The sequence below is a fragment of the Cryptomeria japonica genome, chromosome 7 (genome assembly GCF_030272615.1).
Source record: "Cryptomeria japonica chromosome 7, Sugi_1.0, whole genome shotgun sequence".
In the NCBI taxonomy this organism is placed as follows: Eukaryota; Viridiplantae; Streptophyta; class Pinopsida; order Cupressales; family Cupressaceae; genus Cryptomeria; species Cryptomeria japonica.
The window spans coordinates 305,110,005-305,124,129 of NC_081411.1; the positions used below are offsets into that span (position 1 = coordinate 305,110,005).

Here is a 14,125-nt window from a genome sequence, read left to right on the forward strand (position 1 = left end):
GCTTCAAGCACTTAATAGTTGTATCCTATTGTAAACCTCTCTAAAAAAAATGTTTGTGTAAAGGCACAATACACATATAAATGTGTTCCCCTTTCTCATTGTGAAACTCTCAATTTAATTCTATTCATTCTAGCAATCAATTATAACGATCACTTGCAAGCAACTAAATTCAATTAAATTGTAGGATTATAGATTTATCAAGTAGATAAGTCTAAGATCTTTCATCGAGCATCATTTGTTGTCATTGTGACTACCATGTTGCATTAGTGTTTTCCAGACATTATGAGATCAAGTCTACATCACCTTGCATGAGATCTAAGTAAGGGTTTTGTGCATGAGATAATCATTATGGGCTATTTCATTTATATTGTGTCTACTCTTGACCAATAGCATGATGGTTTATCATTTATGGTTTGACTTAGGAAAACTCCATACAAATCAAACATTTTCCCCTATTTTAATGTGTATAGACTTAAATATTAAGATTAACTATGATCAAAATTTATAGGAGGACATAGCTGATATTAAGAAAGAACTCCAAAAATTGAATAGTACAAAACCCTTGGACATTACTATTCGACCCTAGTGTCCTCCTGATTTCGCTCGATCTTTTGAAGACAACAACCCAACCACCTCCAAATGTGATTCCTAGAACTATCTTTTACATCCATTGATGTGTATGGAAATGAGATTATCAGCCTATGAATACATAAACTTATCTCAAAATTCTATGGCATACTATTAAAACATGGATTAGGTTCAACTATAGTCTTAATAGGAGAGTTGGTGTAGCATCATAAATTGTACACCTTTATTCAGGGTGTTCAATATCACACTCTCATAGCAACCATTTTCTCATTCCTCTATGCATTATAGGACCTTTATTGTAATTAAATAATATCTAATTCAAAATTATGAGTCCTATTCCACTTTAATAGATCATCACATTCTTATTTCGACCCTTAATTCTAGGTGTGCCCTTTATCTTTTATTATCTTAATTTACCATAAATCATGCCTTATTTTAAATCTCAAGATACATTTCCCCCATCTAAACACTATATATTCTCACGAAAACTTAATTTTGATATTAGAACCCTATAATGTCACATTCCTAAAAAGTCATGTTGAAATTGTCAGGACTAGGTCACTAAATGCCATACGGTCCCATGTTTTTCCCCCAAATTCTAGGAAGGTAATAAGATGGTCGTATCCTATTCAAATATAGCTCCGTTCAAAAACATGATAATTCTAAGTCCACATAAAGGTGATTTTTATATAAAATCCCTATATAAGGAATCCCTCTCAATTCATTTTAGGAATCGACTATGATCTCATTCTTATCTTCTCATTATGCTATCATTACAATTCAAGAGCAAATCTAATTCAAGGAGCGACAAACTACATCGAGGCATTTTCATTTATGTTTCAATTATGATTTCATGATGAATTTTATGTGATTTATTATGTTATTGCATTAACACATGGAGGACTTGTCCTAAGAGAATTGCATCATCTATTGAAGGTATAATAAATTCAGACAATCATTTCAATTCAAGTATTTTCAATTTAATTTTAGTTCAATTTAAAGGGGTTAATTCCAAACTTGGGGTTTGACTTAAGAAAACTCTTATAAAACACCCAAACACCATTTTTTTCCTTTTGTGTGTAGCTACAAGTTTTCAGGAGAGATAGGGAGAAGAAAAGATACTCATCAAATAGAGAAAGGTCTCTCCAAAATCAAGATGAAAAAAGCTAGAAATAGGGCACTCTAGGTGACCTAGTCCAGGACCAAGACACTTTGGGTGATCTGGTTCCCAAAAGTCTTCAACAAATTTGCAAGGAGGGAAGTACACTATCTCAAGAGGCTCTAGTTAATTTTGTGTGCAAAAGCCAAAAGACCAATACACTCTAAATGCTCTGATCCAGTAGAATTTACTTCAGATTGTAGTCATAGGTACACCTCTATGTTTTCTATATGATTCTATACATGTTACTGAGTTCCTATCTATGTACCAGTCTATTATTACAATCTTCCAAGTTTGTGATTACATTTGTACCTAGATCCTTGTTTGGTATCATCCCAAATCAATACACTTTCCAAATAAGCAAGAAGCCCTGAAGTAGTTTTTGACTCTCTTAGACAAGTGTTAGTCAAATTCAATCACATCTTTGTGGCTTCATATTCCAATGTTTGTGTTAAAGTGGATCTTGGCCTCAATCCTACCTTGCTCCATTCTTGTACATTATAGCCGATCACTTAGAATTCTTTTCATGTGTTGTATTGGAATTCATATTGATATGTCACCTTGGGTTTAGTGATGACAAAATGAAGGTTCACAACAATAAAAGTAAACTATAGAATAGATAACAATACAATATGCTAGATTTGGAAAAGAGATGTAGAGAGGAAATTGGATTTGAAAACTAGAGCAAAAAGTGTTGGACTGAAGTGCTAGGTGCCATGGTCTGAGGTGTCTTTGAATTATAGAAAAGGGGTAGAACTATGGTCAGGATGTCCTATAGGTCCATCTCTCAAAAATTTAGTAAAAAATAGTCAAACACGAGTGTTCGGTACCCTAGTCTAGTGGTTTTTTTATCTATTCAAAGTTTGTTGCAACCTGTAGTAGTTGACTTTGCATTTCTATACATGTTTCATAGTCAAATTTAAACCTACACACATAAAAAAAATGGGAAAGAAAGGTTGTGTTGTATAGGAGCTTGTCTAAGTCAAACCTCGCGTTAGTGTTCCCATGTCCATAATAGTTAGTAGCCATGAAATAGAGATCTAGTCCTAGGGAGGGAATAGACTAAATAATAATGGAAATGTTGAACTAAAAATATTATAGCTTAGCTATGAGAAAGATGATACATTTCTCTTTAGGAAAGTCCTACAAGTATTAATGCAATAACATGATAAACTTGAATGAGAAACCTAAATTGATACTTGAATGTTGAATGGTTGTAATCGACTACTTCTTATGATTAGATTGTTCTTGAATGCTTGATTGGAATGATGCTTGAGAATATTGCAATTACCTGTTAGACCTTATGAATGATAGAAGAAGTGCTCTATATAAGGAACACAAGGTATTTTTTAATGTAGGCTGGCAAATAACAATCAAATGCAAAGATGAGAACCAAATCACAAATGACAAAAGCAAATATTTAAATTTGAGCACCTTTTAAAGAGACTAAGACATTGGGTACCTTGGTTCACATGAAATTCAACCAATATGATTTTGCCTCTACAAGGCCCTAGGATTTCTATTCTTAATAAAGGTCATGTTATTCCTTTTCTTGGCAACCTTGGATTTGTCAATTGTGTCCTCTTTGTTCTATTTCTTCGATAATTGGAAATTTCCCTCGATCAATTTTCTATTTTCTAAGTCAAGACATGCCTTTGAGTCTTGTAAGTGATCGACCTTCCTTCCTAGAGGTCACTTGGCTTTTCCCATTGCAAATACTTACACTCCTTGCCTATGTCTTTAATTAAGTGCACCCTACATGGTGGATCCCTTGGCATGGCCCCCCTGCCCTTTGCATTGTCACTCTAAGTTAACAAGTATCACCCTAGCATGCACCCTTATCTTTGCACATGGCTCGCCCCCACCCTCCTGTACATTTGCACTATGGCGCCATATGTCACCTCTGTCAATATGGGCCCTGATAAGATCAAAGATGATATAAAATATTCCTTATCACCGTGCACATAGGTGCCACTCGTGATTGGATAGTGCATGAGCATGAAGTAGATAAAGAGGGGGCCAAACTAGCATTTGTTGCTGCGCTATGCTACCACATGTCCTCGATGAAGATTGTGAAGATTAATGGGTCCATTTGCCAACTTGTAAAGCATAGTTTACATGATCTCTTATGATTCGTCAAGTACTTCCAACGTCAGCTTCAGAAACATTCAAAATTTCTCAGGATCATATAAACGATTCGTTGCACCTGTGCCAAGCTAGATCGATGGTCACAGTATTCAAATGAAGAATGGTCATGCTGTAGACATCTTGTTTTCTCAAACTAGCGGTAATGGTGACTTGACAGATTTAGTCGCATTCCTTCATCATTTGGGCTTATAAATATTGCAACAACATTCTCAGAACTCTTACTTCGTATCTACATTGAGATCTGAACAATTACAGAGCTGACTGGTGTGAGGGGCGATGAACTAGGGTTTTGCACCAGAAAAACAAGTGCATTGATTCAAGCTAGAATTTCAAATTTTTTTAAATTTTCTTGCTCTTTCTGAGCATATACAGAAATGTTTTAGCTTGTTAATTGCATGAGAAGATCACCACAAACCCAGAATTCTAAAACCCTAAGGTTATTTCAAAGCTTTATTTTATAGAGGGTTAGTACAAGATGAGTCTAACAAGTTCACAGCCTTCTACCTCAAAAAACCCTTGGATGAGCACCTATTTGTGTAGTTACCAGGGTCTACTCGAAGGACTGCTCATATCCACAGCCCTAGGGGACCATAGGATAGATATCTGGACAACACTCGAGATTGTCACGATGGCCACATCTCTGTGACGGGGTGGTCGATGTTTGAAAAGGAATGCAAATGCTCCCTTAAATTATGCGTGTGGCTGTTGGACTTGGGAAAATTAGTGATGCCTAACATGTTCATCAATTTTGAGTTCATTAGTGTAGTGTCCAAACACTATGATGAATAGGACAGATTTGTTAGGTCACAAGGAGGTGGGACAATAATTAGTATAAATAAAAAATACATCTCAAGAGCTTCTGACCTGAATGTGGTAGCTAGCAAAGTAATCAACTTTCAATCTCTCAAAGAAAAGTCTCTGAGAAATAAGAGCACGAGTAGGGCCTACTTGTTGCCCAAACATAGAGTATAGGGATTGGATGGAAAGTTAATTAAAATACCTGCAATGAAGTAGAGCTCTAGTTCACCATTGATAGGTTCCGAGACTACTTCATTAAGACCTACTACACCTTGTCTCAAGTGTTGGGGAGGATGCAAAGGCAAATATGCCTATCCTTATTATGTACATAGCTGCTGAAATCTAGAATCCTTTGATCAACACAAAATTTGCTTACACTACTTTAATAGTATAAAATATGCACAAACAATTAGTGTTGATTAGAGCTAAACCCCAAGAGGTCAAATTCAAGTGGTATTTCGTCATGTGTCATTTTTTTTATATTTAAGATTTAATGGATGTTATATGATCTTTGAGGTTAGACATTGTGACAATAAAGGTATTACTTGTTTACTACAATATTGGACATAAACTATAATAATTCCAATTTTGTATTGTTTGAAGAGGTCCTTTTTAGAAGAGTATTGGATGTGTTGTGAGAAGAGAATTGCAAGCTACAGAAATAAATCCTTGACCTATTCAGACCTACAAATAGGTTGCAAAACTTTGGCATCAAGCATAACTAGAGAGATATGTATCTCTATGTCAATTCCACCACCATCAAGATTTATGACTGTAGAGTAATCCCACACATTATACAAAAGCATACCCAAAGAGGATAAAATATATAGAGATCATCTAGTAGGTAAATGAAGGGATCCTTGTTCCCTAATTCAATAAATTTAATGACTTCAATGCAACAAAAATGGATGGATTAGGCCAGACCTATGTCAAATTGCAATCATATAGTATGGATCATGAACCTACTAGGATTTTTGATGCGGAAGGCTTCAGAGAAAAGTCATAATAAGCATTAAGCAATCTAGTTTCCTTGATGAAATTATGTATGAGGAGCATGTGATCACAAATTGTACGACTGTCAAGGAGGTGGCCATATGGAAGGCCAAATGAGAAAGCAAAGGGATGAAGAGAAGAGAAGAAGAGAGAACCCTAGTTATAGATGCACAGTTTTTGATATGGGTGATCCCATTGAAAGAATGCACATAATGTTGGATAAAGAAAATGAACTAGTACGAAACCCTCAGCCAAGGGAACAAAGAATTGAAATGATCGAAGCAGGTGACCATACATTTCCCCTTCATAATAGGCCCCCACTGCCAAGTGAAAAGAACATATAACAATCAAATATGTTTCATAGTGGAAAATTTCTCCACGTATCGCCCTTTTGGAGCAATAATAGGCTCTTGGCATTCCTCGGTATGAACCAACAAAGAAAGAAAACCTTGAGAAACTACCCTTAGTCACATATACAAGGTAAATAGGGGACATTGTCTACTTCAAGGATGCAAGAAAATGTCATTGGAGAAGAAGTAAATCAACCTCCACCATCCCCCACAAAGGTTATAGTGTGTAACATGTTTACCAACATAATGAAAGTTAATTTAAGGTACACCAATGACAACATAGATGATGTCAGAAGTTTAGTGATTATTCCCTCAAAATGAAGAAAGATGAGCATCAAAAGAAGGTTGATGAAAGGATGAATGAAGGAGATCCTTCTTAATATGAGGAGGTCAAAAATTAAATGTTAAAAGAGGTGGTGAATTTATTAAAAAAATAAGTCCAAAAGACAGGATAAAAATGGTAAGACAAAGAAGCATGATCCTATCAGCAAAATGGTATATATCATCTACTATTGCATTGTATACAATTAGGAAACAAGATATATATAGTGTTAGAAAAATAAATCCAAGTTTGAAACTCTTGCAATTTGGGCAATGACATGTAACACAAATAAGCCCTAGATTACTGATATGCATGAATTGACTGAGAGCTTGATTAGTGAAATCCTATTAGATACTACTACGCTTTAATATACATCTATAGTAGTTAACAATATTTAGTGAGGTAGGAACCAAGGAATTACAAGAAATTTTTGATAAGCTTTAGAACCAATACATGAAGGCATTGGTAAAGCTCTATCAATTTAAATTCCTATTGTCTCTAACTTCAATATCTGCTAGCTTGCCCATTGTCACAATTAGCTATAAAATATAATGGAAGAATATCTTACATATAATTTAATCATCATGAGATTTCATTTGTCGGTACAATTAGAGATAATATAATAATGCACAACTTTGATATGAACAAAATTACTTCAATTAATTCTTTGCCTCTTGACATACATTAATATAACATATAGAATAACATTAATTAAATAGATATTGAAATTATTTTCTTATCTAAATTGAACCTTGAGAATTACATTGGTTTTTTAGAAAATAATATATATTTTTTGAAATCTCATATATCTACATAGTGTTTGATTAAGGAATATTCGGATAAGTAGGTTTCTTAAAAAAATGATCTTTTGAGTCTCATTTCCATAAGAAATATCACAATCATGTTCTCCCACTTCATAATTGAAAAAAAAAAAGATCTTTTAAGTTTCATTTCCATAAGAAAAATCACAATCATATTCAACCATGTCATAGAAAAATACGACTCGACAATTATTCAAGATTAAATTTAGTATCAACATCCTTTCAAATTTAAGAATAATAACCATAAATGTACATCTTGGTCAAGAGCTACAAACAAATTATTTCCAAAAACATTTAACCTATAAAAGTAGTATAAATACATTGGATTGAATTTAATAACAATTATTCATTAAATATTTTTAAACATTTAATAGGAAATTGTTCATTTAAAATCATTTCAATAATATTTATTTAAAGCAAAATGTTTGTGTTTATATGATTCATTAAAACATAATTGAAAAATCATAATCTAATACTATAATAGAAACTATATAATTTAGTTTGATAAGCACTTAACTAAAATGTATATAAATTTTATTTGTCGAGATTTGAAAATGGTTTAATATTCACAAATGTTCATCCATTCTTGAAGGATTTGAACTCCAGCATACCTATACACATTACATTAAAAATGTGTCATTAATTTGAAATATTTTCACTTAGCTAAAATAATATAATATACCAAGAAAAGGCATGTACCTTCCAAGCATCATGATAGTGGCTTGTGGATTAGTCCCAGGGCTATCTTTGAAAATTGAAGCATCCACGACCCTCAAATTATCAATATCTTTCACATGAAGCCTTTTGTCAATCACATAATCAACTTCACACCCTCCATGGTAATGCCAAAATGTTTGTACTGTATCTTTACAAAACTTTCCTAAAGCATTATTGTCTAATTGATTTTGTGGCAACTCAAACCCTATAAATTGAAGGATGTTATAGTTTCCACTACCCTTAAAGGTAAATTTCTGAATAGAAGTAGTCATGGTAAGATTTGACAATAACCTCACACCAAGAATGCATTCTTGTATATCAAAAGGATGAGAAAAGTAGTTATATCTTACAAGTGGGTTATCTTGGGGATTTTTGTTACTAAGTTGAAGCTCACCTCTTGATAAGGGATAAGAGACCTTGGTTAAAATAGCTCCCATATACTGATAGTCTACGACATTTTGTTGTTCAAAAAAACTAACAGCCTCAATGATGACTTGGGAATTATCTATTATGCCAACTACTTGTACTTGTTCAAATTCAAGTGGTTCAGGAGATTCTAGAATGATTGTTGTGCGTGGTGGATCTTGAATCCTTTTCCCTACTGAATTCAGATTTAATAATACAGTAATGTTCAATTCATTAAGTTGTTCTAAGGGGCCAATTCCACTTAATAAGAGAAGTTGGGGGCTACCTATACTTCCTGCTGACAAAATTACTTCACTCCACTGTGATAATTGGTTGATAAATATTTGATAAGAGAGGTCATCAACATTACTCATCAACTCAACACCATTAGCCTTCAACATTCCAACAAAATAATTATATAGACCATATTAGGATTATAAATTAAGTTAAAATGTTATCACCATATATATATATATATATATATATATATATATATATATATATATATATATATATATATATATATATATATATATATATATATATATATATATATATATGGGAAAAAATAAGAAAAAATAAAATAAAAATATAAGAAACACTATATGCAAATAGAATTTTTATTCTAATTAATATGTATTTATCAATATGAACTAGGTTTTAAATATCCAGGTAGATTGCAAACACAAAGAACCTTATAAATATTGACGAAAATTATCATAAGAAAAAATCTACATCTTACATTAAGAATGAAACTGATTTTCATATGAATTTTATCATGTTATAAAAAAGCATTGTAACAAGACATAATATCAATTCAAGATGAAAATAAAAAATGGGAAGTGCAAATATATGAAAATTTGAAATAGTTGAAAAAATATTTTCATATTTTTTTAGTTTTTCTAGACATTAGTAAATGGGATTTTCGAAGGCCTTCATGGAATTTTTAGCCCTTGAAAGTGGTATTATTTCAAAATCTCGCCTACAACTCTTGAAGACCTTTCTAACGAGTTAAACGGCTTGTGATTTCGAGTCTTGTGCACAAAGTTATGCCTAGTTAAAGTTAGGACAAATTTTATATAGTTTTTTCTGAAAAATTACATAGTTTTAGATTTTATTATGTAATAAACAAATGTGACTATTGGACTTCGATTCTCAAGGGGTTTTTGTGACCCTTGGAATCTCATGAACTTCTATATGTTGGATTTTTGAATGGAATAGATTACTTTTTAGCTTGCTTCGACTCTATGCTTTTTGGTTCTTATAAACAGAATTTACAATACCACAGGTTCTCACTCAAGTGTTGTCATCCGAATCCATAATTCGGATCAATGCTATTAAACTACCCTCTCCAAATGTGCCTCCTGAGAATGATGCTATCTCGTTAAACAAAACTCTTAGATCAAACATCTGGGCTAACTGTAATAACAAAATGGATTTCCAAGGCTGAAATTGCCATAAACCTTACCCAATATAAGTTGGGCGTCAGGCAAAGCTCAAAAAATTGGAAGAAACAATCCCAAGTGCAGGCCTTAGTCACCTCCAAGATAACATCAAAACAGTTTATTTCTTCAAAAACTAGAAGAAAGTATACAGAAACAATCAACTCAAATACATGAAATCATTGTACCATCGTTTTGGAGTGTCCTCTCATATTCTTCTACAAACTTTCACAAATTTCTCAAAAATCGTGCACTTAAAATTGCCAATACTTATGCACAAACACCCCGGTAGTCATGTCATATGGATACCAATAAAAGTGCACAAATGCAAAAAAATTATGGGTACCAATAAAAGAATGTATAAATGGGTCAATTATGGTTTTAAAATGCAATAAAAAACAGTGGCTATTAGAACATTTGTAATTTATTAATGAACTTCTAACTATTTGTCTTTTGTTTTTCTTTAAATTAATAATTGAAAAATTGAATGTACAAAGAATACCCGATTATTACAACATGAACATGAACCACAGCTGATATTCTTCCCTAATGAATAACTGATACTCTTCCCTAATGAATAACCGAAAACAAATGACCCTTTCTAGATGAAATGACACCGTGGATGTACTTTATGGTGTAGGTTTACCACCTCTAGGCAACACACGATGGAACGGTTTGGGCACAATGAAAACTATTAATTTCCATAGAAGAGTAAAGAAATAAGTTTCAAAATATTATCTTAAACCATTAAACTGACTAATATTTAGAGAAAGGGGAATTAATGCCATTACAAAAACAAGGAAAACATTAAAATGAAAGTGCATGTTTACCTACCTGATGAAGAATCGAAGAGGATTCTAGTGGCTGTAGCATTGAGAAGAACCACAATGTTATCTGGATTTGCATATTGCAGAAGATCCGCAGCTGTGTGTCTCCTGCCATTGTTGTCAATGGTTGAAGCACTAATCTTGGTGCCCTCCAAATGATCCAGAGTATACCCATGATAAGGAAGCACTCCAGCTTCCAAAAGTGCATCCTTGAAAGCAGAATTCCAACGGAAAAGCTTGTCTGGCTTGAAGGCATTCAACTTCTCCACCCATTCATACGACTCATTTACAAGTTTCTCATCCCATTCCATCTCTTGAATGAATTCCGAGTTTGCCCTGCTGTAGAAACCAGCGTTGATGGCTGATCCACCTCCCAGAACTCTTCCCCTCACCAGCTGCACTCCATCTTCTGAGACAAATCCCTGCATGACGTAAGGGAACTCACTGGGATCACCAAGAACTTTGAAAACGCCTTTGATGTCTTCAATGTCCGGGTTTCCATAGGGAGAGTCTCCCCTTTCCAATAACAAAACAGAATAATGCTGTGACAGAGTTGCAGCCAGAGGACAGCCTGCTGTACCTCCTCCAACCACAATGTAATCATATGTTCTTTCAGTTGCCTTCTCAGCATCTACTGTCATAAACGGAAATGGGTAGTCTGCAAACACCAAGCATAAATCATATGCCATTAATGTCGGATACCAAAGACAAGTGATTGAATTTTCTTTTCTTCTCTGTCATGAAAAATACTGATATACAAATCAAGAGAGTTAAAAGACTGTAGTTACCTAATTTCTGCGATGCCTCTGCCAAACCGGAGAACAGATGATGATTTGAGAAAAATAGCAGGCATGAAATGACGAAGGAAAGAATCTCCATACTTGCTAGTCGTTCTAACCACTCGTATAATCTTGGTATTGAAATCAATCCAAGTCTTCTCATATCTTCACTTCGGTAGTCGTGGTTAACTTTAACTCAAGTCAAAGATTGCAGAAGATATCTGGAATTATGCGCAAGTTGCTGTAGGTGAGATCTGTGGAAGTCGTGTACTGCCTAATATGAGATAAAATGAAAGCAATTCAAGAGGACCCACAAAGTTTTCGATAAGTGCAACAACGGTCGTCCTTCCTTTTCAAACCATTTTCAAGGAACATCAGCTTTTAATGAATAGATTTAGAAAGATATGGTAGGTTCTTTTATATGAATTGATGCTTCAATAAAAGTACAAACTATCAATCGTACTTTGATTTGTGATGGGTATGTCGAAGAGGTATGTAAAATCAGATATGAAAAATTGAAGTTTTCTTTTTTCGTATACATTTGCACATTAAGGGAAAGGGTCTAGTAGTTGAGCGCGTTCCAATGTTTGTGATAGAACTTGTTGATTTAATACCCCAATACTTGTTGATTTAATGTCCAACCTTTGTATAACATTGCACCAATAGGTGTATGAAATATACCATTTGTTGCGAAAAGTAATCAATCATGTGATGCCACATCAACTGCACAAGTATTGGGGCACTTTTGCACACCTATTGGTCTCACTTGTTTTTTGGGTTGTTTTGGACACCTTAGCAAAAAGCATGCTGATATGGCATCAGATTTGATGATGTGGCCCTGAAACCTTAGTTATAAGCAAGGGACTTGCCAAGTAAGCTACATTAAAAAAATCCGAGTGATTTGAAATTTCCATGTAGGATTTTGAGAAGCGCGAAGTTAGTCTTTTCCCCTATATGAGTTCAATTAGTGGATTGTTTAGTAAATAATGTTGTTTGTGCAATAGAGGTCTCAATGGAGAAGTGATAGCTTGAAAAAAACTATGCATGATGATAAGTAGACAAGAGAGAGAAGATGGGAAGACAGGGAGAGAGATAGGTCTACAGAGAAGAGGGGGAGAGGGGGATTGATAATATATAAACAAGGTGAGGGGGGGGCATAGATAGAGGATGATATAAGGAGATAGAGAGGGATAAGGAAATAGATAAAGAGATAGGGAGATAGAGGTATAAAAGGAAACATATATATAGAAAATGATATAGAGAGATAGTGAAGGATGGGGAAAGAGATAGACAGATAAGGAGAGAGATAAAGAGATAGCGAGAGGTAGACAAAGATATGGATGGAAAGAAATAAATATAGGAGCCAGAAAGAGATCAAGACAAAGAGAGAAAGAGATAAATAGAAATAGATAGGGGAGATAGAGAGATAGACATAACTTGGGAAAGTTAGACAAGGATAGATAAGAATCAAAAGAGGGGTAGATAGAGTGATATAGATATAATAAGAAAGATAGATGGGGAAGACTGAGAGAGTGAAAGAGATATAGGGAGAGGTAAGAAGATAGAGATAGTGATAGAAAGATGGAGCAATGAAGAGAGAGGGAGAGAACAAGAGGGAGAGATGGAGGGATCAAAACCAAAGGCGATTTAATAATCATTAAGGGAAAACATTTTGACAAATTTGAGTTTTGACACTTGGGTGAATAATTAAAGTATAAGGGAGAGCATGAAGAGACCTTTTGAAATTTGTGGAGGCATTGAAACTATCTTGGATGATGAAAAAAATATGTCAAGTGCACAGGCAAATACTTGATATTTAATGAATTTTGAGGGTTGCAATTCTAAGCACTAACAATTCCTATTATTGTAGTTCACATATTTTTTGATTAAAAACTAAAAATATCACTTATCTTAAAAACTATTAATTTTTTTTATAGTGTTTGCATAGATAGGGATCAAAAGAGGGGTAGACAAAGTGATATAGATATAATAGGAAAGATGGAGGGGGAATACTGTGAGAGTGAAAGAGATATGGGGAGAGCGAAGGAGATAGAGATAGAGATAGAAAGATGGAGAGACGAAGAGAGAGGGAGACAATAAGAGGGAGAGATGGAGGGATCAAAACCAAAGGTGATTTAATGATCACTAAGGGAATTGTTTTTGACAAATTTGAGTTTTGGCACTTGGGTGTATAATCAAAGTATAAGGGGGAACATGACGAGACCTTTTGAAATGTATGGAGGCATTGAAACTATCTTGGATGCTGAAAAAAATAAGACAAGTACACAAGACAAACACTTGATATTTTATGAATTTTGAGGGTTGCAATTCTAAGCACTAACAATTCCTATGATTGCAGTTCACATATTTTTTGATAAAAACTAAAAATATCACTTGTCTAAAAAAATATTAAAAAAAAAATTGGTTTTTTTTATAGTTGTATGTGGGGAAATGTGGTGACGAGAACAAATAACTCAATCCAAAATACCCACACACCAATGAGACTCTTGGTGCAAGTATATGAACTGATTCAATTAATTCAACTTCCCAAGGGGTGTCCCAATGTTCTCTATCTTACAGGATCCCTAAAGTCAATGTTTTACTCTTAGATCACTGAGCAAAGTGACTTAGGAATGACAACTCCAAGAATGAGTGATGTTTGATTTATATGCATGAATGCATTCTAAGATGTATGATATTAAAACTATGATGATTAAGCTAGCATAAAGATGATGATATGATAAAAGATTAGTACACTGTCCTAGCAAATGATCTA

The 14,125-nt window shown here is 33.9% G+C and overlaps 2 protein-coding genes across 2 annotated transcripts; both read right to left on the reverse strand.

Annotated features, from left to right (window-relative positions):
* Positions 1-7,697: 7,697 nt before the first annotated feature.
* Positions 7,698-8,694, reverse strand: LOC131857094 (protein HOTHEAD-like). The gene is made up of 2 exons (XM_059209171.1): positions 7,879-8,694; positions 7,698-7,790 (listed from the first exon to the last, which is right to left on the reverse strand). Exons 1-2 carry the CDS (start codon positions 8,673-8,675, stop codon positions 7,739-7,741), a joined length of 849 nt encoding a protein of 282 aa, XP_059065154.1. The 5' UTR covers positions 8,676-8,694; the 3' UTR covers positions 7,698-7,738.
* A 1,846-nt stretch (positions 8,695-10,540) lies between these two features.
* Positions 10,541-11,682, reverse strand: LOC131039864 ((R)-mandelonitrile lyase-like). The gene is made up of 2 exons (XM_057972719.2): positions 11,359-11,682; positions 10,541-11,228 (listed from the first exon to the last, which is right to left on the reverse strand). The coding sequence occupies exons 1-2, from the start codon at positions 11,510-11,512 to the stop codon at positions 10,570-10,572; spliced, it is 813 nt and encodes a 270-aa protein (XP_057828702.2). The 5' UTR covers positions 11,513-11,682; the 3' UTR covers positions 10,541-10,569.
* Positions 11,683-14,125: the final 2,443 nt, after the last annotated feature.

Bases quoted from the DNA above. Each gene is read 5' to 3' on its own strand.
- LOC131857094 (XM_059209171.1), bottom strand. From the start codon at position 8,675: ATGAGTAATGTTGATGACCTCTCTTATCAAATATTTATCAACCAATTA. The intron at 7,791-7,878 runs GTACATGCCTTT...TAATGTGTATAG, and splicing joins ACTATCATGATGCTTGGAAG to GTATGCTGGAGTTCAAATCC.
- LOC131039864 (XM_057972719.2), bottom strand. From the start codon at position 11,512: ATGAGAAGACTTGGATTGATTTCAATACCAAGATTATACGAGTGGTTA. The intron at 11,229-11,358 runs GTAACTACAGTC...TGGTGTTTGCAG, and splicing joins AGAGGCATCGCAGAAATTAG to ACTACCCATTTCCGTTTATG.